Source organism: Electrona antarctica (genome assembly GCF_951216825.1).
Source record: "Electrona antarctica genome assembly, chromosome: 4".
In the NCBI taxonomy this organism is placed as follows: domain Eukaryota; kingdom Metazoa; phylum Chordata; class Actinopteri; order Myctophiformes; family Myctophidae; genus Electrona; species Electrona antarctica.
Window position 1 is genome coordinate 24997663 of NC_136809.1, and position 23680 is coordinate 25021342.

At 41.8% G+C, this 23680-nt stretch overlaps 3 protein-coding genes across 6 annotated transcripts; 1 reads left to right on the plus strand and 2 right to left on the minus strand.

Annotated features, from left to right (window-relative positions):
* Positions 1 to 945: 945 nt before the first annotated feature.
* Positions 946 to 12904, minus strand: gprin3b (GPRIN family member 3b). 3 transcript variants are annotated; one of them, XM_079500221.1, is made up of 4 exons: positions 12781 to 12904; positions 6781 to 6988; positions 5448 to 5565; positions 946 to 4041 (listed from the first exon to the last, which is right to left on the minus strand). In XM_079500221.1, the coding sequence occupies exon 4, from the start codon at positions 3960 to 3962 to the stop codon at positions 1584 to 1586; it is 2379 nt and encodes a 792-aa protein (XP_079356347.1). In that variant the 5' UTR covers positions 3963 to 4041; positions 5448 to 5565; positions 6781 to 6988; positions 12781 to 12904; the 3' UTR covers positions 946 to 1583. The 3 variants fall into 3 exon arrangements, with proteins under 3 accessions (XP_079356347.1, XP_079356345.1, XP_079356346.1); XM_079500219.1 differs by having other exon boundaries at positions 5448 to 5568; XM_079500220.1 differs by having other exon boundaries at positions 5448 to 5568; positions 6781 to 6926; positions 12781 to 12839.
* Positions 11904 to 18353, plus strand: elmod2 (ELMO/CED-12 domain containing 2). 2 transcript variants are annotated; one of them, XM_079500222.1, is made up of 9 exons: positions 11904 to 12191; positions 13273 to 13419; positions 13528 to 13556; positions 14518 to 14615; positions 14703 to 14832; positions 15973 to 16106; positions 16213 to 16281; positions 16610 to 16743; positions 17221 to 18353. In XM_079500222.1, exons 1-9 carry the CDS (start codon positions 12152 to 12154, stop codon positions 17394 to 17396), a joined length of 957 nt encoding a protein of 318 aa, XP_079356348.1. In that variant the 5' UTR covers positions 11904 to 12151; the 3' UTR covers positions 17397 to 18353. The 2 variants fall into 2 exon arrangements, with proteins under 2 accessions (XP_079356348.1, XP_079356349.1); XM_079500223.1 differs by lacking the exon at positions 11904 to 12191 and adding an exon at positions 13040 to 13179.
* A 1292-nt stretch (positions 18354 to 19645) lies between these two features.
* ucp1 (uncoupling protein 1) lies at positions 19646 to 23680 on the minus strand (the record flags this gene model as incomplete). Its single annotated transcript, XM_079499747.1, has 7 exons — positions 23540 to 23680; positions 23181 to 23318; positions 22698 to 22902; positions 21988 to 22185; positions 21308 to 21409; positions 20442 to 20622; positions 19646 to 19760 (listed from the first exon to the last, which is right to left on the minus strand). Exons 2-7 carry the CDS (start codon positions 23304 to 23306, stop codon positions 19646 to 19648), a joined length of 927 nt encoding a protein of 308 aa, XP_079355873.1. The 5' UTR covers positions 23307 to 23318; positions 23540 to 23680.

The following is a 23680-nucleotide window of genomic DNA, read 5'->3' on the forward strand; positions in this document are numbered from 1 at the left end:
GGCTACTAGACTAGATAGGCTTTTTGACAGATGTTTGCCTATTTTCACTGAATGTTCAGCTATGATGACATGCCCAGAGTTAAAATAGGTATGCTAGACAAACGAGTTCATGTGGTTACATTCTATTAGAGTATACTCATCATATCACTGCATACACATTGTGAAAGCCGAGGTGTTTGACTGCACAATTTCCACCAAATCTCCAGTTTTGTTGTTAATTACCAATTTCACCACCCTAATAATAATGGATCAATTTAATTACATGAACCGTAGCATCCATATTATCATTCGGCGAAAATAGGCCTATAGACTAGTGTAGATCCTCTTGTTTTCACTGACTATATTTAGTGTAGAGGGGAAAAAGGAGGGGACCAAGTATAGACCCCATGGAGAGTATAGGGGTTAAATTAAGAAAGCAGACATACTGTATACTTTCACCATCAATTTATCTCCCATACAGGATGACCGTGTGCACTGCCGTTTGCACAAAACAAATCCCATTTGAGAAGCCGGTAACACTCATCCAAACAAACACAGGAACTTTGTCACTTTCTGTTCCTTTGACCACAGCCCCTTATTTTTTCTCACAATCCTTCTCAGCAATGGAGCATGGTGCATACTAACGAATAATCGTTTGAAGACACCCATTTGCTCCAGACAAATGTTTTCCAAGCAGCCTATATTTGCAGTTTTTGACCATTTCTCATTAGGTTTCTAGACCAGTTCAACGTCCAAGCAATTTTATCCACTTATTCCTTCGCTTAAGATGTAGGCCTATATTTATCATTTGGAATGTATAATTTGAAAAACCTGTCATATCATAGCTGTGACACATATGCTTTAAATCACCGACAGTGAATTCAGGATAAAAGATGTATAGAGATCAACTTTGCATTTCATCTTATTTAATAGAAAAACAGAGATTAAACAGGGAGCTTACCGGTATATTATGCACTTATTTTGCACATCATACTGTAATAGAAATTAACAAGGTAAGACTTTATCAGCACGAAAATGAAAAATAATCCATTGAAAACGAATCTGAAAAAAATTAATAAAAATCAATATTGCAATAATATAAATAAAAGGCCCCCAAGCCAATACACCTGATAAACATATACCAAATGCAATGAGACTTTTAGTTAATTGCACAATATCTTGTAAAAGTGAATATACTGAGTGACAGTAGGATACAGTATGTATTCCAATGATCAGTACCAGCACAGTACCGGTTAACATCTGGACTTCATTGTGGGCTAGTCATAAGACTGCCATTAGAACAAATATACATGCATTTCACTATATTATTGCCTTTTTAAATACTGTTTTATAACATCTATTTCTAGAAAATAAGTGTGTAGGCTAGTTGTTAATTTTCTTAACATATCTATTTCCTACTCTTTTGTCCTCTTTCTTTAAATCACAAACACACAGGCGACTCTGTAGGCCTTTATACTGTACACACTAAAACATTCCAGTATGCTCACAGGAATAGCTGCTGTACCGTTCAAATTTCACTTGGCACCAAAAATCATCAAGGGAAAGAGGAAGAAGAAGGTTTTAACATAGGCTACCTGTCTACTTCACTCCTGCACAGAGGAGGGAGGGGGGCGCACACAGCAGTTGGGCCGTCTGACATTTTGCAGCATTGACCTAAAAATGTTCTGCTGCCTCCTCTTTTTCTTCTTGCCATGTTGTGGAGAATCTCCCGCAGAGATGGACTTCCTGATCGAGGACTGGAGTTTCCTCTCCTGCTCCTTGATTTTACATTGCAGATGGCTCTGGATGGCAAAGCCCAGGCACTCTAGGTCAACACCAGCCCCATACACCTCCCATGTCATCCCTTGTTCATCCCAAACACAATCCTGAACATTCTTTTCTTTCAGATTCACCGATTTGTCATCCACCTCTTTTTCTTCTTCCTTTCTCCCTGGTTTTAGATCAGTTTTGCCAGGATTTTTTCCCTTTACAGATGTTTTTGCTCCAGCCTTGGTCTGGTCTTTTGGACAGATAGACTTTGGTTTGTCATCTGTTCCTGTCAAAGTGGGCTTGGCTGTAGATGCAGACTGAGACTTGCGGTCATCAGATTTGGACTTGCAACTACTAGCTGCTATTTGTGTGGATTCTAATTGCGAAGCAGGAGCTTGCTGAGCAGTTGGCGTCTTGGCAGACTGCACTGGAAAAGACATTACTTCAGATTTAGTCATACACTGGGAGTTGACCCTCTCCCCTTGATGGGAACCTACATTGGTCAACTGTTCCTTTTGGCCACTGGGTTCGATGTTGATCTGATAAACAGGCTGCAAGGGTGGAGGGCCTCTCTGGATGTTGCATAGAGCTGAGCCAAGCTCCTTAGGCTTGGCTCCTAGCCTGGAATCCTGCTGCATGGAAGTGGCCTCAGTGTGGAGTACCACACTGGTGTTTTGATTGGGACATAGCTCAGCCTCTAGGGTGAGTATCTCCGACCTACGATCCATAGAAGTTGGTGGTGAAGCCATAGGAACCTGCAAGGGAATCATCTGGTGTAGGCCCACACTGCTATCCCCCTGGTAGGTTACAGCCAGTCTCAGAGTGTCCTCCCTGTCGATAGCTCTGGTGCTGGCCCTGCAAGATTCTGCAAGAGGCAACAGACTGGGACTGGTGGACACAGCCTTATTGCAAGTCTTAGCTACTGCCTGTACCTCTACATCTTGCCATTGCTTAGTAGGGGTGCATGACAGGGAGGTCATTGTGGAGGCCTCGCTATAGAACGTAAAAGAGGACTGCTGCTGCGCAGAGACATCTGTCTCGGTCTGTCTGGATTCCTCAGCCACCTTCCCATGTGCTGGTGTGTGATGTTGAGCCTGGGGTGGTGAAGAGGAACCCTGTTGTGAAGATATCGGCTGGTGTTTGTCTAAGGAGGTCTGTGCATTATTGACAGGTTGCAAGTCCTGTGGTGTGTGTGTGGAGCTTGAATTCTTATTTGCATTAGTGGCAAGGCTCCTGGGTGGAGTGGTAGTAGTGGTGGTGGTGGAGGTGGTGGTGAGCAGAACTGCAGACTCCACATTCTGTATAGTTTGAAACATCTCTTGTATTTTGTATTCCGTTTGAGGGGGGGCTGGGGATTTTGTCTCAGGGGTACAAGCTTTAGAGGCCTGCGGGGGGCACTGCAACTGACCAGGGCTGATGGCTGAGCTACATGCAGGGCTATTTATATTATCTGGCTCTTTAGATTTCAAGGGGAGAGCAATGTCCTTGTTTGTGGAGGCTGAAACCCCCTTTGCGATACACTGCTGAGGTGTCAGCACTGATGCTGTATGTTTTGATTCACAGGCTTTGTTGAGCTTTTGATTATTTGAAGAGACATGGCTGTTGCTGTCCCCCTTAAGTAATTCTTTTTCTAAGGACACTCCACAGCCCTGCGGTGTAGGCTCTGCACAGATCTCCTCTAGCAGGCTTGGTCCTTTCACTCTGAAGTCATTTGACGGCACGTCAACCTTTGATGATGTAATGGCAGGTGACAGGGCAGCATTACAGATAGCCTTCTCCTCTTCAAGGGTTAACATCCTCAAATTAGCATTACTATCCCTCTGGCTCTCTCCCACTCCACTCACATCTTGACCTGCCAGCAATGACGAGTCTGGTATATGTTGGCCGCAGTCCCCAATCACGTGTCCAGATTTCTCCTGGTTATTGTAGGCAGGGGCAAGTGTGTCTGAGACTACACCTCCAGCTGATTCTACCCCCTTTGGGGTAATTGGGGAGGTGTTATTAGTATTAGTAGTGGTGGTAGTAGTCATAGTGACATGTACATTATCCTGCCTGCACTCTGTAGAGGAAAGGGTAGAGGTTGGACAAACCTGTGTAAGGTTTAGGTTAGGTTCCTTTGCCCAGTTGGCATTAGACTCCTTATTACCCAGAGTGTCTACAGCCAGCTGAGGCACCATCTGGACTGTCACTGTCCTTTTTGGGTTAGTTCCCATCCTGAATCCACCGCTTTACAGTCTTTGTAGTTAATCCAAAAGTTGAAGAGGTGCGATATGATCCGATATCCTAAATTCCCTAGAGTAGGAAAACATAAAAAGTCTTTAGTTTCATGAAGCCGAGTGAGTTTTACTATAAATCATACACAAAATATCACTGAACTGCTGTTGGGCCACACTGAGTGAAATGTAATAGTCCAACTGGTGACTTCAAGTCCAAATTAGATCATTGTAACAGTTAAGGCCTATTCGTACTCCAGTTTTATAGTGATAAGGTGACCACTGAAACATTTTATAGTAAAAACAGAGAGATGTGTTTGTGCGAGTGCCTGAGTGGTGAGACGTCATTGTAGTTTCAGTGTTCACCTTATCACCTAAAACTGGAGTATGAATAGGCCTTTATAGTAGCCTAGTATCTGTATTTCAAATCCATTTGATCTGTGTTTCAAAACCATTTTAAAATAGTGCCCCGTATAAAATCATACATGTACAGCCCACTTTAATTATTTTCACTCTGTTGTTGATTAACATGCCAAGAGTGTGTTGTAGGAAGTTGTGACAATGTTATTACAACAACATAATGTGCAGTATGTTGGCTACATCATTGATTATTACATTTACATTAAAAAAAAATCCCCCCCAGTTTTCAATTAATTGCATCAACTTAAAATAACTGTAAAATCCATATAGCCTACAGAGAAGACAGACAGTTTACTAATAGTATGCTAATCTGGTGTTTTACAGCCAGAACCAATTAAGCATTTTAATCAAATTGCAATTATCGACGATGAGTGATTAGTTCCACTGCATGACTAGCCTAAGCAAACTAATCGAACAAAGAACTCAAGCTCCACCCTTGACATCTTGTTTGCTATAAGGAATAGTCAAAAATGCTTGTCTCCTCAGCCATAATTAAATATTAGGTTGTGTGTCACAGGCTCGATAACATAATAGGCCTACTGTAGGTATAAAAAACTGAAAATAATAATACATAGTAAAGATCCATGTATGGACAAATTGATAGATTAGAAAGCATTGTTACATGAATACAATAATGAAAGACTTATTTTCAGCGAATCTATGGTTATAATGTAACCCGTAGCCTACTGATAAGACGGGCTAAATGTGTTTTAGAAAGGACCGTCACCTCCTGACTACATAGCCCCTCGTGTAAAGACTCAAGAGCGACTGGAGCAGCGGACAGGTCAATGCAATGCTTAATACAAAACACATCACATAGGCTATGTGCTATGTGCCCGCTGATATGAGTCATGACCACCGACTCCAACCCAGGGAAAAAAAGACGACAAGTGATGCTGATGAGCAGAGCTCGCCGTGCCAATTAAGAGCAACGCTCCGCAGCCGCCCATCCCACCCTCGCAAATTCCACGATGCACCGGTCCTGTTCTGATTTGACCTTGCGGATGCGTTCATCGTCAGACAATAGAAAAGATTTGCGCTGGACGGGTAGAAACAGACACTTACCTCGAAAGCCGTTACGTCCTCTTCATATTATTTAGAGTTCGAGTGTGGACTGGAGATGGGTGACAATAGGAGTAGGACCCTATCGTGCGCCTCCGTGTCGCCGACCGTGCAGGTTGGTCTCCTCGAGAAGAGAATATCAAGTCAGTGTCGGTGACTCGGTGAGATCAAGCCACGCCTTCTATCAGAACCGCTCTGAATGTGGGTCTCATGTGGAAAGGTAATGATGATAATTGGGTCCAACATCAGCACGGCATTATCGATTAATTCTCTCGGGAAGAGCGCGAAGCTTAAACACAGACCGTGTCTGATCTCACCTCTTCACATTCGCTCTGCGCTGCCTTGACCAATTAACATTTTATAGCATATAGGCTGTATGAAAAAAAAATCGATGGCCCCTTTCCCTGCGGGGTTTGTGCTGTCTGCCCACTGCCAGTGCAGTGCAACTATATAGGCCTACCCACATTATGGCTTCAACTATAAGTTCTAAAACATTACACTGCCCAGATGTCTGTGGTGGTGTGTTGACTGACAATAAAGCCCTTTGCTTTAATATGACTATTAGCTATATGCTACATGATGAGAGAGAATGCACTGTGCGCTGTTCAACGATGCTAATGGTTCGTCCACAGTCCTCATTGGGCCCTTTTGATTAAACTCAGGTGCTGTTGTAATGAAGTTGATACTCTGAGGCTTTGTGGCTTCCTTTGAGGAATTAAGTAGCAGCATAGGATTGATCTTCTACCCTTGAAAGCCCCAGGGAGGTGATTAGGTGAGTATAGGCCTACACAGAGCCTTTCCTCCCTTACTCTAGCTTCAACAGACCTTAATTACTGTCTATTACTGGTGGCTATGCAGCTTTAGGCACCGCAGCCTATATCACAGCATTGGCCATCTGTGCTTTACAGCCCAAGCTTCTATTGAAAAACTAAATGGTTTCAATGCAGAAATATTGAGGTCACTTTTCTCATTACAAGAGTCATCTTGTGGCGTGATTAGAACACACACACACACACACACACACACACACACACACACACACACACACACACACACACACACACACACACACACACACACACACACACACACACACACACACACACACACACACACACACACACACACACACACACACACACACACACACACACACACACACACACACACACACACACACACACGATCCCCCTCAGCACTCTAGCAGTGGAGGAAGAAGTACCCGTCTTTTTGGAAGTAAAAGTAACAATACCAATAATATAGAGATACTGTTACAACAAGTACAATTTTACTTGAGTAAAAGAACAAAAAGGTGTTGGCAGCAAAATATACTCACCCAATAAAAGTAGCGAAATCTCTGTGTGTCAGAGTACCCGTTCCACCCATCTGTCCAGGGGCCCTGTCCGGAGTCCGGGCAGTGGCCTTTTGTGGCGGTTCTGGACAACCGTGGGTCTGACCGACTTGACACCGGGCTCTGCACTCCTTGTGGGGGTGTGGAACGCGTGTGTCGAATTTGAAGTCGGTGGGGTGGGGGTCATCAAACCCTGTACAATCAAGACACGCTCCATATATGGCCAGCAGTGGCGTATTCACAATAAGAGTCTCGATCTCGCCTCTCCTTGAAAACATACTTACAAAAAAAGAGACATTCACGGACGTGTCCATTCCGTGGCGCGACCCTCCCATATACATGTATACGCTTGTGTTCAAGCCAAGGGGAGCAAGGCAGGCAGGCACTACTGAAGGCATTTGCGTGCTCAGCTGACATTTTCGCCAGTGTGCAGGGCACTAATTACACTTCCAATGACCACATGTACTGTTGAACGTCTGTTTACTAGTGTACAAAGAGTAAAAAGTGCACGCAGAAGTACAATGACAACCTCTCGCCTAAATAGTCTGTCTCCTAGCGTTTGAGAGAGGTTTAACTGAAGGTCTGAACTATGATTTTGTGATAGAGATTTTCAAGCGAAAGCCCCGCCGTCCCTGCAGGCGTCATGTTCGCCTCTTATCTGTAATGCTGCATACGGTCTGTGCAAAGACACCTTATTTATTTATATTGTCTTTATTAACGTTTCAATGTGTTCTTGTTGCTTTCTGCCCCCCTGGGTCAGCTTTTCGCCTGGCCAACTTGTAATTCCTGCATTCGCTACTGAAGGCCATTAGCCTACAGAATTCATTGATTGATTGATTGATTGAAGAATTTATTAACAGTTTGCAGAATTACAGTACATTTCAAGCACAAACTCAATACAAAGGCTGTTAACTGAGTGGACGACCCAATTAAGCATTACACTTGTTTCCAATAGGGTCCACCATGTTCAAATCATCAAAACATTTAGAGACGTACAAATAGACACTTCTATAGACAGAACAGGAATTCATCATAAAGGAGGTAAAAAGGGAAAAGAAACATATACAGTGAGGGAAAAAAAGGGGGTGGGCGGTGGGGGGGGATTCACGTTCAGCTCCGTTAATTTGTTTGTTTTCCTTGGAGGAGCTGCGTTGGGTCCCCAAGTCGGCTCCATGGCCGTACCTTGAGTTGGCTGTGTGGCCGTGACCGTCTCTTGTGTTGTCCTTGCGTTGGGTCCCCAAGTCGGCTCAGTGGCCATACCTTGAGTTGGCTGTGTGGCCGCGACCGTCTCTTTGTTGTCTCCACCAGGCCGAAGGCATGGGGAGAGAGTATGTTTTGCACTCCGTCCGTGTGTGTGTGTGTGTGTGTGTCTGGTGTTGTGGGTGTGGACTTCGTTAACATTAAGGAAGTATCTAGACAGGTACATGGGTATCTTGGTGGTGTATCGAATCTTGTGGACCAGACCCATTGCAAGATGCTGTACTCTGTCGTCGACCCTAAGCCATTCCAGCCTGTCGAAGTGGGCAGGGGTGAGGTGGGTTCGGGGGGCGAGGTCAAGTAGGAGCCTGACCAGTTTGTTTTGGGAAGTCTGGAGCCTGGTTTTAAGGGCCTTTGAGGTGCTGTGGTACCAGGAGGTGCATGCATAGTCAAAGAAACCCTGTACAAGGGCTCCTGTTAAGGTCTTCAAGGTGTTTTTGTTGACCAGTGAGGAGATCCTGTAAAGGAATCTTGTTCTATGGTTGATCTTTTTGATTACGTTGGTGGCCATTTTATCACCGGAAAGATTAGCCTCCTCCAGGATGGAACCTAGGTAGGTAATTGCATCTTTACGTGTGATAACATTGTCACCCACTCTAACCAAGAAGCCATTTGCCATTCCATATGTTGAACTGCCCCCCCATGCCAAAGCGCCAGCAGACTGCCGTCACCCAGGCGGATGCGTGCACGCGACCTCACTCTTTAGCACTAAAAACTAGAAAAACATAATCTCTCCCCATGCCTTCGGCCTGGTGGAGACAATAAGGACAGACAGAATGGGAGAGTAAAGAATCTCAGACCAAGGGAGTATAGGTAGGTAGTCTACTACTGACCCCTACTGACAACACTTTGAAACAACAGCCTTGCAGCACTAATAAGGCTGGGACTCTAAAATGCTACCAGTGCTACCACCCTGTCCCTCCTCCTACTCTGTAGTCCGTATGCTGATTGGCACCAAACTGACTGCGTAGGGGTGATGGCCAAGGGCCGATTTACTTCTTGAATCTGGCCTCTGACCTGAGCTCTGACTACAGCCGCCAATCAAGCAGAAAGTGAAGAACCACTGCTGTTTTCAGCTGACTGGGAGCTTGGTGCTATTTTAAGCTTCAGGATTCAGGTCTTCTGAGACTCAGTGTTAATTTTGACAGCAAATTCTGATTTAGTCTTAGTCGTTTGAATAACACCATTTAGTTTTAGTTTAGTCATCTGGAATTGTTTAGTCTTAATTGACCCTTAGATCGCCATATGGTTGATTTCTACTTCAATCTAAATCAACTTTGCCATGGGTTATATTAGCAAATGTCTTATCATCCTATCCTATTACACCATTTAGTTCTAAATCATGATACAACTTTATGTTGTGATAATAAGCAGCAGTAGCCTCATTCAACTACATTTCTTCCGTGTGCAATGACGCACCACCGCCGCCCGCTCACCACCACCAAACGAGTCGTCCATATAATATATTTATCAACCATATTTTCAGAATTATGAAAATGTATAATTTCCGCTCTGGAGAATTAAGCGTAACAGGGGGCACATTTATGCTTTTTTTAGGGCAACTTCGCCGGGCTTTTGGGCGACCGTAGAAGACCGTACGGGCGAGTTATCTTTACTTTTCTGGGCGAGATGGAATATGGGAGACGGTACCCGTTACCAGTGAGAGGACACCTAGCCTTGATTGAAGTAAGTATATTTATTTCAAAACTATGGAATGCACTTCCCATTGCAGTCAGAACTGCAGCCTCACTCCCAATCTTCCGCCGTAGTCTGAAAACCCACCTCTTCAGACTCCACCATGGCCCGTAGCACTTGCCCTAGCCTAGCCCCTTAGATAGCACATTATGTAGACTTAGATAGTATTTTAAACAGACTTATAGCTTGTTATGTAGACAGCTCTAGAATTGCACTTTATGTAGTCATAGCACTTTATAGTACACATGTATAATATATTATATAGTATAGTATGTATAGTTTACATAGATACTCCACTGTTACGTTCTTAGTTTACGCATGATTCATGATAACTACTTTTTATACATGTGATGTATGCCATGCTTTTTTGTTTTTGCTTAATGTAAGTCGCTCTGGATTAAGAGCGTCTGCTAAATGCCTAAATTGTAAATTGTAAATTGTAAATTTAACAGTTAGTAGAATTACAGTACATTTCAAGCACAACTCAATACAAAAACTAACTGAGTGGACGACGCTCTGGTCCATAGCCCTAATGGGGCCGTGTACTTATTGATAGTTTGTTTTTGGATTGAATCTTAAGAACAACAAACGATAATTCAGGCAGGCCTATTTCCGTTTTTCAATTTGTTTAATGCAAACCAAAAACGGAATAATCAGAACGGAACGTGTCGTTTGTTGTTCAGTTTAAGTGCCAGGGACGTTAAGACGAGCTGAATCTAACTATGTACTGATTGCCAGGGACGTTAAGACGAGCAAAAAAAAATCCTCTAATCTGGTGTGCAGGTGATGACATGACATTGCCAAGAGAAAACCTCATAGACAAGAATTTCCTTCCGGTGAGAAAAAACCCCTTTCTGGCCAAAAAGTGCATTTTATACTATACATGTGGTGGGGGGCTCAGAGTCAGAGTGCTTCCACTAAGGAAAGTAGGCTTTCTAATAACACAAGCTGCCTTTGTATTGGTGAGTAGGTAAAACGTTCTTTATACTTTCGCAACAGAGGAGAGGCTGGTCTGCATGGTCTTCATGCGAGCGCAGGAAGACAACATAGTCACATACTGTAGCTCTAAAGGTCTACTGGAAGCCCCATAGGTCCCATGTTAAACCCAGAAATGTCGTTTAATGTAAACTTTTATGATTCACATGTCATCTATAGGCTTAGCAGATGAGATTAAGCTTGGTTGCTAAAAGTTGCACGTTGAGCAATTTTAGTTATTAGCATAATATGTGACCATACCATTAACATCCTATATAAAAGGCAAAAAAGTCAAAATTTCATCATTCTTTAAGTAGCATGTGACATGAAACTAGGGGGTTTATGATTCTGTCATCCATTCCAAGCATTAGTTTTGCACAAAAAACACTCCTTGGGAGGAAAACAGCCATCACAAATGTGAAAGTGGATATGGCTGAATTTAGCCCAAGGGGTGTCAAAACTAATGCTTGGAATGGATTCAGAATCATGAAAACCCCCTAGTTTCATGCTACTTAAAGAATGATGATTTTTTGTTTCACACACACACACACACACACACACACACACACACACACACACACACACACACACACACACACACACACACACACACACACACACACACACACACACACACACACACACACACACACACACACACATTTGTGATTACGGCTATGGCCGTTTTAGCCTAAGGAGTGTATTTTTGTATTATTTTGTGCAAAACGAATGCTTGGAATGGATTCAGCATCATGAAAAATCCCTAGTTTGACATGTCACATGCTACATAAAGCATGATGAAATTTAGTTTTTTTTTCTTCCTTATAGGTTGTTAATGGTATGGTCAGATATTAATAGTTCGCAGTTTCTACATGCTGGGGACCTCAACATTTAATTCTAACATAAAGCATTGGTGTACTCAACATGTCCGGGTTCACATTCTGGCTACTAGACTATAGATAACATTTATCATAAAAGTTTACATTCTGGGTTCATGGAATTTCCAGTAGACTATAATGAAGGCATTTGCTATGGACCAGCGCTACTTGGTACCCAGCAGAGGCTCTGACTGGTACCCATGCAGGCTTTTATTTTCGTTAGACTTAGAGGACACCTGACCGCATCTGTGTTATCACAAATGCAAAGACCGAAAGAAAAGACGCGTTGTGATCGTTGTTTTGGAGCAGCTACATGTATGTATCATCATGGCTTCCATTGACAATGAATGGTAGACTGCATCGTTTAACAGGCAGACGTAAAGACGCAGTCTACCATTGTCAATGGAAACCAGCGACATTGAAGATGCAAAGACGCAATGGTGCATGTAGCTGCTCCAAGTCCAAATGATACTCCCATTCGTCTTTGCGTCTGCCCGTGCGTCCCAGAATGAGTCAATGACATCACATCATCAGCGTGTGTACATGGGTGAATGAATGAGACTTTGTCAACAGAAGCGCAGATAAACACAGGTAACTTCAACTACGATCACTTACACTTTTACATCTCCATCTGTGTGATAGTGTTAATGTTGTTGTTGCCACACAGATGCTTAACGGAATAATATTTGCGGAATAAACTCCAGCTCGTTACACTTGTGAATGTGTACTGACGTCAACTAGCATGCTAGCAATGCTAACGTCATGACAACCTGTTGTTAGCTAGCTAAATAAAGTAGTCGGTCATGCTACGTCGTGTCTGTGCTCAGCTGTTGATGATGACATTAAAACATTCGACTTACTCAATATTATTCGCACGATGCGACTCACGTCGACACTGTTTTTTATCAATTGTTTTTTAATACGTGTTTTCGTGGAGCGAAATACGTAACTTTAGCTCTAGTGTTTATCATAGTAACTGCAGCCAAGCTGCAGTGTGATGTTCTTCTGATATAGTTTACTAAAGCAATCCTTGATAAATCAACTGAGCTCAACTCAACATATAAACATGATTTCAGAGAACGTTGAAGATCACCATCAATATACTGTCACGTCAAACCTCACTTTGGTTACATGCACTGATCCACCATCATTGGATTGGATCAACAAACAATGCACTTACTGTCATTGGAGCCATTGTCACAGAGATGAGCAGACAGTCTAAATCTGGCCGTGCTTAGTCTGCTCGTTGAATGAACGCAATGACAGACATGTTTTTGAACGGTCCTTTGAAGGTGCCACGTCATTGTTCCGACATGGTTTCAGTTCTTTTCGACACCGTTCCGTTTTGAGAATGAATGGCACGTGTGTCCGGAAAGGTTCTGCTAATACCAAACCTACATTTAAAATAAAAATACATGGATTTGCCCTTGATACACTGACTGACAGTCACAGTACTTTAGCAGGGTGATCATCAAGCTTAGAAGAACGGAATACTGAGACCTTACAAATTACCACAGTACAGAATAAAGGGATGTAAAGTGATGTACAGGCTCAAATGCTGCTGCTGTGTGGCTCATCAGTTAGTACATCTAACTAAGAATTGATAATTCTCCCCTGTGTGGATTTATTCAAGACATTCATTGATTTAACACTATTACTGTTTATGATGTAGAAATGCTGGGGTACATCTGGCAGTGTTTCTACACCTCCTTCCTTCGATATTGGCTGAAGTGGTTCATCAGACATGCAACAGGGAAATGTGAGCTGCAGAGGATATGTTCAGGGTACCAGCCTGGGACCATCAGGACAACAAGAGCAGGTGAATTAAGTTCCATCAGCCTGTTGCTTTTCACGTCTGCCATTTATTAGAATTTTGCACTAATTGTTATCCTTTTTTCTTTTTCCTTGTTTCTATTTTGGGGGGCAGAATATGCTCTCCAGTCATCAAAGAACAAGGTGAGATATGGATGTTCCCATACAGCACTGTTGTATAGTATAATTTTAATCTAACGCAGTCTTATTGTGTAAGTGAAATAGTATTTAATCTACTCAGTCCCCCTGAACTTGGCGTAAGCACTTAATCCACTTAATTTACCACTTAATTGGCCGCAGTCCTACAGGGGTCTATACTGGGTCTAGGTCTTGCATGTTTGCATTGTGAGCTTGTAGATCAGTTACTTTTAAAGAAAGACTGCCCAGAATAGGGGCACCAGGGTTCATGTGGTTAAGACACAAATTGAATAGTGTAGAATGCTGTAGTCATTTTTTGTCAGTGCTTCTTTTTTGTCAGTGCCTCTTTGTGACTTTGAAATACCTCATTCGGCTATTGTGTATCATGGGATTTATTTGAAAGTCAAACAACAAATGGAGGTAAAGAAAGAAAAGCAGGTGCGCTTCCTCTGGATACTGCCCTTGGTTGAGGCAGTGGGTGCTCAGCTTTAAATATAACTTAACTCATAAACCATCAAAGTGGAATAAAGCGGCACTCCAAAAAAGATGCAAGACTGGCTCAGATGCAAGTTCTCATGTTTTATTGAGAACGCGTTTCGGCGATAGCCTTCAGAGCAGATTAAAACAGAGTGCTGCTTTTTTCCACTTTGTTGGCTTATGAGTTAACAAATAATAGAGCTTGCGCAAAAAACTAATTTCACCCACTGTTTTACACCTCTAAACCTCTAAAAATTTAAAGTGATTTTAAATATGCCAAATGGATGACACAAAAAGCCAGAGGCTTGTTTCCATTGTGGTCTATTAAACATTGAACACTGGACAAAACACAAATGCAACAATAAACTACACAATATCTGTAAAATATACACATAGATAAAAATTAAGGCATAAGTGCCAAGCTTCATTTCAACATTGCTTTGCTGTGCCACCTGCCTTTAATCTCTATTTCATTCTCTCCCTTCTGTAGGTTTTAAGAGGGGCTTTACAAGAAAGTGAGGATCATTTGGAGTCGTGCGTGGATCAGATCATGCGAGAGAAGCATGTCAAACCTCAGAAAGATCCCACGTAAATGATGTTTTCTTACCCCGTTATTCAATTTAGTCGGTTTTTTAATATTCTATTTCACTGGCCTGCATGTCCCCTCTGTTTCAGGTTCAAGAAGAGTTTGCACCTGTGTCTCTTACAAATAACAGGATACAGCTCCTTGTACACATCTGTGGAGGAGCTGAGAAAGGTGGTCTTTGACTCAGAGAATGAACAACATGAGGCCATGCTCCTTGAGGTATGAAGGATTGTGCTGTTTGAAATCAAGATCCTCAGACATTGTCTGGTAAATTTCTTTAGCTTTATGATCTAGAGAAATGCAAATTATGAAAAAAGTAGATGCTGTATGTGATAATGCAATGCAGTAATCTAAATGTTTTCATCACTCTAAATGTGTTTTCACTAGAAGTTGGAAATGGGATGACATTGTATAGTTACATATTCCTCCCATTAAGTTTACATTGTGGTGAAAGTGGTTCAATTCAATTCAAAAGTGGTTTTGCCTGTGACGCCAAGCTAATTGAGTAGTATTTGCTGGTTACACAAGTAGCCTCCACTTTAGAAAGGCTAGCCGATTCGACCGAAAATCAACCGATAATTCCCAGTAGGTTACTTATTACGCCGATCTTATCTAGCCGATCGGCTCGTCTGGAGCCTACTGGCTGCGATTCGCGTTGATGACACGTTAACCGATCTTATCATGCATGTGTCGCAGCGCAGTCCTAATATTAACGCATGTTCGCCAACCTTAATCCTGTCATTTTGGTCTACTGCCTAGTGCCTACTAAAAACGGCAAGCCTCCTAATACCCTCCCCTAAACTTAACCGCAAGCATGTCGCAGCGCGGTCCTAATATTGACGCATGTTCGCCAACCTTAATCCTGTCGGGTTTTTTTTTCAGTCGGCAGGCATGCCCATACTCGTCGGAAACAATCGTACTGATCCTAACTGATAACTGCGGTCTTGTCCATTGATACCAGTCGAAACGGGTGGAAAGGCAGCCTTCTTGATGACGAGGCTTATTTCACAAGTAAAATCTAATTATATAGACAGTACATTTTCAATACTGAATTGATAATGTTAGCCTACATTAAAACATCCCGTCATGAGACCTGCATTGTCATTTGTGTGAATTAAAGTCGAGTGAGTTAACCTTTCACTCGGTTGCATATACCTCATGTGTATTCCTTCCATATAGGGATGCATCCTAGCATCCCTTTTTTGGGGCGTGCACAAATTTTGGTGACAATAGGTGATCTACAAACTCAGGGGCAAAAGGAGCGGACCCAGTCTCGAGCCCTGGGGGACCAGGCAACTAAGACTAAGTAATTGGGTTTAAGTGGTTAATGCTTAAACACAGTTGTGTTTGTGATCTTAGCTCTGGGACCTGTTGATGCCAGCAGTTAAATTGGAATCAAGGGTAAACAAGCAGTGGGGTGACATTGGATTCCAAGGAGAAGACCCTAAAACGGACTTCAGAGGAATGGGCTTGTTGGGACTGACTAATCTCGTGTGAGTTGATGAAGTTGTATTATTAATCAGAAAGATAGATGTGATCGGACAGCTCCTACATTTTCTGCAGTGGAATGTTAATCATTCTGATTTGACTTTGTTGCAGTTTCTTCAGTGAAAACTACACAGAGGAAGCGCGTCAGGTGCTGTCTCATGCAAGCCATCCAAAACAGGGGTAGGGAACATAAGACAATCATCATGTGTAAACTATAAAGACTATGTACAGACCGTATATATTTAATATTTTATGGTAAAAGGTTGAATTTAATCAAATTTACAGAGACTTGACTGAAGCATTACATAGACTACTAGGGTTGTCCCGATCCGATTTCGATCATTTGAAAATGACATGATCGGCCCCGATTTACATTTTACAATCACGTAATCAATATTATTTCCATATCATGATATTAGACTGCATATTGTCTGTGATTTTGGATATTGTACTGTCCTAATTGTGATACACATGGTTAAGCTAAACTTAAAAGCACTCCATATTCCAGGTACTCTTATGCCATTGTTGGGATCAACTTGACAGAGATGGCTTACAGCCTCCTGAAGAGTGGTGCTCTGAAGCCCCATTTCTACAACACTGTGGCAGGAAAACCTGAGCTCCAGCACTTTCAACAGCTATACTGTGAGTATCACCTGGAGGGTATTGCATCAACGTTGCTAATGATAGCTGTGTTTACCTGAGAAATCTGGGTTATACTTAATGTCCACTCCCATTTTAGGAACAAGGCAAATTAAAGTGTCTCATCAACATTAAGACAAACCTGAGAAATCCAGCCCAGAACAGTCAATCATTGAAAAGATGATATCATGTCACAAAAATAAATGATTAAGTGGTGTGCTTATCAGCAGTGGAACAAACCCTGCTGATACAACCAAGTGTTCTGACATTTCTTTGTCAGAACGAGTCACATATTGAATTGAAATCCGTTTACTACAACCGGCCATCTACAAAGGCTAGGTTTTCCAAAATATTCAACATTTTGATATACAAGAACTGCATTCATTTTAACTGCATTTCCTAAATCATTAAGACAGATAATAACAATATATCGAATTATCGATTTAAGTAATTCAGTTCATGTTTACATTTTTCCTATAGGTTACTTGGCATATGAATTCGATAAGTTTTGGTTGTCTGAGGAACCGGAGAGCATCATGGAGTTTAACCACTACAGGGAAAAGTTCCACAGCCAGGTGAAGACACACCTACAGGACCCTGATGTGTCCCTCACATTGACTGTCGGCCCTAAAAGCCAACATGGTTTACAGGAATAAATTTCAAACCACTGCTGCACCGTGCCCCTATGACATTCTTTTATATTGCATAGAAACCTAAGAGGGAGCAGCTGACTAACCAGTGCTGCTCAAATGTTAACACAAAAAGTCTTCACCTGGTGAGTGCATACCACAAAATAAGGCTATGGTCCTTCCTGCAGACGGTGCTGGTTCAAATACTGTATGACCCTGTCAATTTCTATTCAAAATAAAGGAGAAGTGAGAAATGCAAAAAGTCTTGGACCACTCAACATAACACAACATTCTCCGTCATTTGAAACAAATGAAACCCTAAAAATAGATGTGGCATTTAGAGTAGAGCACAAATGTAAATTCTATACCTCAAATAGGACCATTCCAATAGCAAAGTAAACGGTGAAGGAGATTTACTGTAGCAGATTGTAGGGAAGAGGGTGATGTAGTGATTTGTATTCATAGTGATGGTTTGTGCACTTTTCAGGCACCAGGGAACAAACTGTGGCATTCTTGAAGTTAGACAACAGGACTGAAAAAAGTTAATGTAGCTTTGAATTTTATTTAATCTTATATTGAGATGTCTCATATTTATATAAACAATGCACGTGTGTTGTCTTCTTTGTTCTACTCAGGAGGTCAGTATGTCTGTAACAAGAGTAGTAAAGCAATGAAAAATATTAGAATTTCTTATTTGGTGCCCTATTGCTTTAGTGCCCTCCCTTGACACCTGTGCATTATTAAATGTGTCTCAACTGATACCATTAATACCATGTGTTGTACAAGGTGGTGCTGGGTTCATCAAATTGTCTTCCATTTCACACATTTGTATGTGAGTCGTGACCCAGGACATGGTGTTTTTGCCTTTTTTTATTCTGTTTGTATTTGAGGATACTTTTTTTAATATTTCTAGACCAAAACATGAATTACTTTGTAATGTCTGACACCTCTTTGTTCAATGTTAATAAATACGTTTTCATGTTATGCTAGACTGTGTGTTGAGAGAGAGAACCACTGAACAAATGGTTATAAAACCCACAAAGCAAACATGTTTTATTTGTAAAACAAGTCAAATATTATTTAAGCTTTACATTGTGGTATGGGCATCAATAACATTGATTTATGTAGTATGTGAGTGATGGCTGCATGCCTGCATCTCAGTGAAAGGTGCACTAAGCTGTCCTGTTTGTGTGGATAGTTGACGTTGCACGTTTAGACCAATACTGCCAAATCACTCTGCAAAGTAAGCTTAACCCACTGCACAGAACATTTACGCTTTGAAAGGGCTATGACATGTCACAATAAATATAAAGAGGGTAGAACACTTACCTAAAGATAACATGTGATCTACAGTAGTCTAAATTACGTATATGTGATATTGTGTGCGTGTATATACAGTGATTTATATATGGATATATAAAAATATGTCAGTGTTAGGCAGAACCCTTGTAAAGTATCTGCAAAAGGGAATTGAAAATAACCTGTGTTCCAAAGGATCCAGTGTAGTTATTTAGTTACAGGCTCTTTCATTGGTTAAACATTTATAAAACCCACAGACAGACTTAACCACTTTCAACCATGGCATCCCTATTTTGGGATTTTTTTCCAAGCTCACAATGTGTTGCACTGCCGCGATGCAGCACTAATTTATGAAAGAAAAAACATTCCTAATTGTATACATCAGAATATAATCCCAAAAGGGCCCCACATCTTTCCACATACAAGGTTTCTACCTGACAGTGACAATATATTACTTTGTATTTAGCCTATAGCCACATACATAGCCTGTCTGTTATTCCTTTTTGAACAAAGGAATTTAAATGTGGTGTAGTGATTTGCACTTTAAAATCCCAGATACAAGCAGCCAGAATGAGTTTTTTCAGACAGGTGGCTGGAATCTCCCTTAGGGATAGATATGGTGAGACTATGAGTAGAAGAACCACTGCTCCTTTATGTGGAAATGAGCCATTTATGGTGGTTTGGTCATTTAGCACAGATACTTGCTGAATGTCTCCCATGGGAAGCTCCTTTGGTCACATCCCACTGGGAGGAGGCCCTGGGGCCCCAATGGTAGACCGAGGAGGGTGGATTATATCCATACTGACCAGCATGAAGTGGCTAATGTTGCCCGGGAAAGGGAAGTCTGGAGCTCTCTCCTAGAACCTTTGCGCCTGCGATCCGGCTCTGCATAAGCGGTTGAAGATGGATGGATGGAATTTAAATGTATTTAGGTTAAAATGTGCCGGGTCAAGCAGACTTCAGCTGAAACAGGATTGTCAGTTGGTATGCTCAAGGTTCTTCTTTGTGACCATCATTGCCCTCTTGATCTGCTCAAATGACACGAACATCACTACGTTCCAAGACCCCAGCCTCAGAAATGACGGTACAAATCTGCACATGACAGGGACAAGTACAGAAGTCGGTCAGTGGTTCACTATTTACACCTGTGAACTGTGGAACCAGAATGGTGCTTTTATAAACTTGCCTCACAAGTTGTAGAGAGAATGTTATAGTCCAGCAGCCAACAGGCTTCTTTTGTTAAAAGTGGGAAATTTGGTATATAGTCTTTTTTATTGACCTAAAATATTGTCTATATACATACATTCATGAATCCACTTGCTGACCGGCTGTCAATATTGGGCCATATTTTTTACATTAACATCCTATGGCAGGCAAAATTGTCAAATGTCAAACTTTCACATTTCACAAAAGTTTCACATTTTTGACATGTTTGCCTGCCTCACAATATGTCACATTATGACACATTGTGAGCTTGTAGCAGAGAACAGTTTTGATTAATAATGTGTCTAATTAAGTAACTACTATAGGCTGTCAAATGTAGTGGAGTAAAAAGTACAGTATTTGCCTCTGAGATGTACTAGAATGGGAGTATAAAGCATCAAGTAAAGTAGAAGTGCCTCGAAATTGTACTGCAGTAGGTCTACTTGAGTAAATGCACTTAGGCCTATGTAGTTACTTTACAGTTTACACCACTGGTGGAGAGGGAGAGAGCATAAAAGAGTGTAAGACAGTTACAGTAGCAGACTGGGAGAGGAGAGAGAAAATATTTACCCTTTGTAGAAAGCTGTTGGCCCCTCTTTGGTCAACATGGTCCATGAACAGTTGATGGCGCTGCGGTACTGCCCGGGTGGGGAATTCATGTAGCGTGTCTTCACCACGTCAACCGGTGAAGCAATCACTGTGGTCACAAAGCCAGCACCGAACGCAGACACAAAATGACACGGAAGAGTGTCTGCAGAGAGATCATTTAAAGATGTTAGTAACTTCTTTTTCTTATTATTACATATTGAAAAGTAGTTGACAGACTTTCCAATAGAGGTCAGTATGGACTGGAGATTCATTAATATGGGGTCTTTGTTCTCAGCTGATCTACCTGTATACAGCAAAACAAGGTCATTATGTAACACTGATAGGGCAATATTCTCCCAGGAGATAGGCCTAAATGTTTATTAACTATTTACAACACTACTGTACCAGGCCGTGTTCTGTTATCAGCTCAGGGGATACAATAGTCAAAAGGACAAGAGGGTGTGTATAATGTGGACCAATCAGCTGTCTCACTTGGGGTTGCCAACCGTCCCTTGAAATAAGGAATCGTCCCTTATTTGGAAACTAAAAGACTGTATCGCTTATTGAACTGATAACAAGGAAACACTTTGTTCCTTATTTTTGGCGATCAATCAGTGTCTCAGAAGTTCAAACAGCTCATATAGTATACGTATAGGCTACGATAATACAGGGAGTTAATATAATAAATAAATAAAACTACATATAGTGAGATTTGATCTTTTTCTGAGTGTCCCTTATTTTATCTTGTAATAAGAGACACCCCTTTAAATTTCAGGTAGTTGGTAAACTTGTGTGTGCGCATGCGCATGTGCGTGTGTGTGTGTGTGTGTGTGTGCATGCACACTAACCAGACATAAGTTTATGGTTCAGGAGGGCCTCCTTGATGAGGTCGTAGGTGACCAGTTCTGTGCAGTTGACCAGAGCATTTCTTGTGATGTTGGGTAGTGTGCCTGGAGAAGCAGTATGGCATAAACACCAATCATTCGACATCTGATGTAGTATACATACTACTTCCTCTGTAGTCACCTACTCCTGTAACAATCACTAAGCAATGGGCATGCCACTGCTGCACTAAACCAGTACTATGTGGGATTATTGATATGCTTCACTATAGCTGAAATCTGAAAATCTCCTTTTCCCCCCTTGTGTACACAAATGCTGAGAGGGAGAGTCCACTTTCGTGGCTACAAAAGTGGAGAGATAAGAGGAGAGATCACTTGTAATGCAGAGTACGTCTTAATTATCCATAACAAACAACATCTGGCACCAGTAGAAAACAGCCCCTTTGTCTTTTATGTGAAGTTAGGTTTTTAGTTTTTACACATTGTCTGCTCCTTTGACTGTTTTAGTGCATTTGATTTCAATACATGACATTTTAAATGTGTGAAAATAAAGAACAAGTAAGCAGGCAAAGGTTTCACTGGTTCATGTACATTGTAAAATGAAATACACATTGACACTACGCTACATCCTATCAGTCGTGTGCTGCCTCTCCAATGTTCTGTGTGACCTCAAGAGCTTGCAGTACCTTTCCAGAGCCCGCGCATGCCCTCGTTCTGGAAGATGTGTTTGTAGGCCTGCATGGTGCCGTTGTAGCGCCGGGCCACTCCGTCCAGGTTCATTTGGGCCTGGAATCGAACCTTCACCACATCAGTGGGCTGGGCGAATGACACGGCCATGGCTCCCGTGGTGCAACCAGCCAGGATACGTATCAGTATGTTTGCATCTTCGGAAGTGGAAACATAGATTGAGTCCCTCATGTCATGACACGTGAAGTTTCTTTGCAAGTCAACAAAGGTTGCAGACCCCTGTATCCTGTATTAGCTCCCTCTCATGATTGGATGAAATTGGTATCCCAAACTGAATTTTATTTTGGGGAGACTCGTTGCTGACCAAACACTCTATAGCAGGGGTTTTCAACTGATTGTGAACCAGGGACCACCACCATCTTTATAAGACTGTTTCTCAACCAATTGTTCATGGACACATATTCTTAAATAATAACTGAAATATTATGCTAGTGAGCAGAGCATTTTTTGAGTGAGCGAGTGTTGGAATTTCTTGTACTTTATCCAGCCTCTGTTTGATGACACTTTTCTGTCATCAAACAGAGTCATGATATTCACGATTATCCGGATAATCGAAATTCACCACAACAAAATAATTGTAATGTTTTTATCACAATAAAATATGAAATATTATACTCCCATACCTAATGCTTACTGTGTTGTCACTTACTGTCTTTGCCACCAGTGTAGAAATCCTTGACGTTGTCATAAAGGCCGATTCTGATGGAGGCGAAGCACACTTGTCTCTGTAGCCCAGCAACCAGGCCATTATAGAGAGACCTGGGGCCCTCCGTCTTTATCATGGTACTAAGTGTCCCAAACACCCCTCTGTAGCGGATGTTTTTGGCCGCTTCCACACTTTTCTCTCCCTGAATCTGGAGGTAATGATCAGTATTAGACAGAGGAGTAGTGATTGAAATTATACAACATTTGTAGTGTATGACAGCAGAGTAATCTGTGACAACTGTATTGTCAGCTTGCCATTACCGAGTACAATAATTAGTCAAGGGCTTTATATGAAAATGGACTGTTCTCTAAAAGTAAACAGTTTTTCAGTCAGTCTGATAAAAAAAAATTGCTTATAAGATGGATGGACAAATATTTCCTCCTTCCTAAGGGAGGGTATACTGACTGAGCAGATAATGTAGCCTACCTGTAATCTGACTTTGGCTGTGTCAAGAGGGAAGGTGACCAGGTCCCCTATGCAGGCAGCTAACCCAGCACTCGCCATCTTCACCCCCAGGGGAGGGGGCACATCTGAGGGCTTAAATCCCACCATGGTTCCCTGTAACTAGGAGGGGGACATGCACATTCATACATACAGCATATGGGGTTCTCTAGGGTTGTTACAAAACACACATCATATACAAGTTCTTAGCTTATAAAACGGTCGTAATTCTGAGTCAAAAGCTAGTATTACTTTAATAGTCTCTAATTTGTTGTAGTATACTGTAGTTTCAACATCAAAGTTCAAAGCCATGTCATAAAATAATAAAACAGAAACACACTTACACGTTAAAGTTTCTCTTAAGGTGTTAAATCCTTAAAATCCTTCCTTGTGTTTTACTGGGAGGATTCCATACAGCAGAACATAATCCAAAAAGGGCCCATCATCTTTCCAATCTGTATTTATCCGGTCTAGCTCACTTTTTT

Bases quoted from the DNA above. Each gene is read 5' to 3' on its own strand.
- gprin3b (XM_079500221.1), bottom strand. From the start codon at position 3,962: ATGGGAACTAACCCAAAAAGGACAGTGACAGTCCAGATGGTGCCTCAG.
- elmod2 (XM_079500222.1), top strand. From the start codon at position 12,152: ATGAATGAGACTTTGTCAACAGAAGCGCAGATAAACACAG. The intron at 13,420-13,527 runs GTGAATTAAGTT...TTTGGGGGGCAG, and splicing joins CATCAGGACAACAAGAGCAG to AATATGCTCTCCAGTCATCA. The intron at 14,833-15,972 runs GTATGAAGGATT...TTGTGATCTTAG, and splicing joins ATGAGGCCATGCTCCTTGAG to CTCTGGGACCTGTTGATGCC.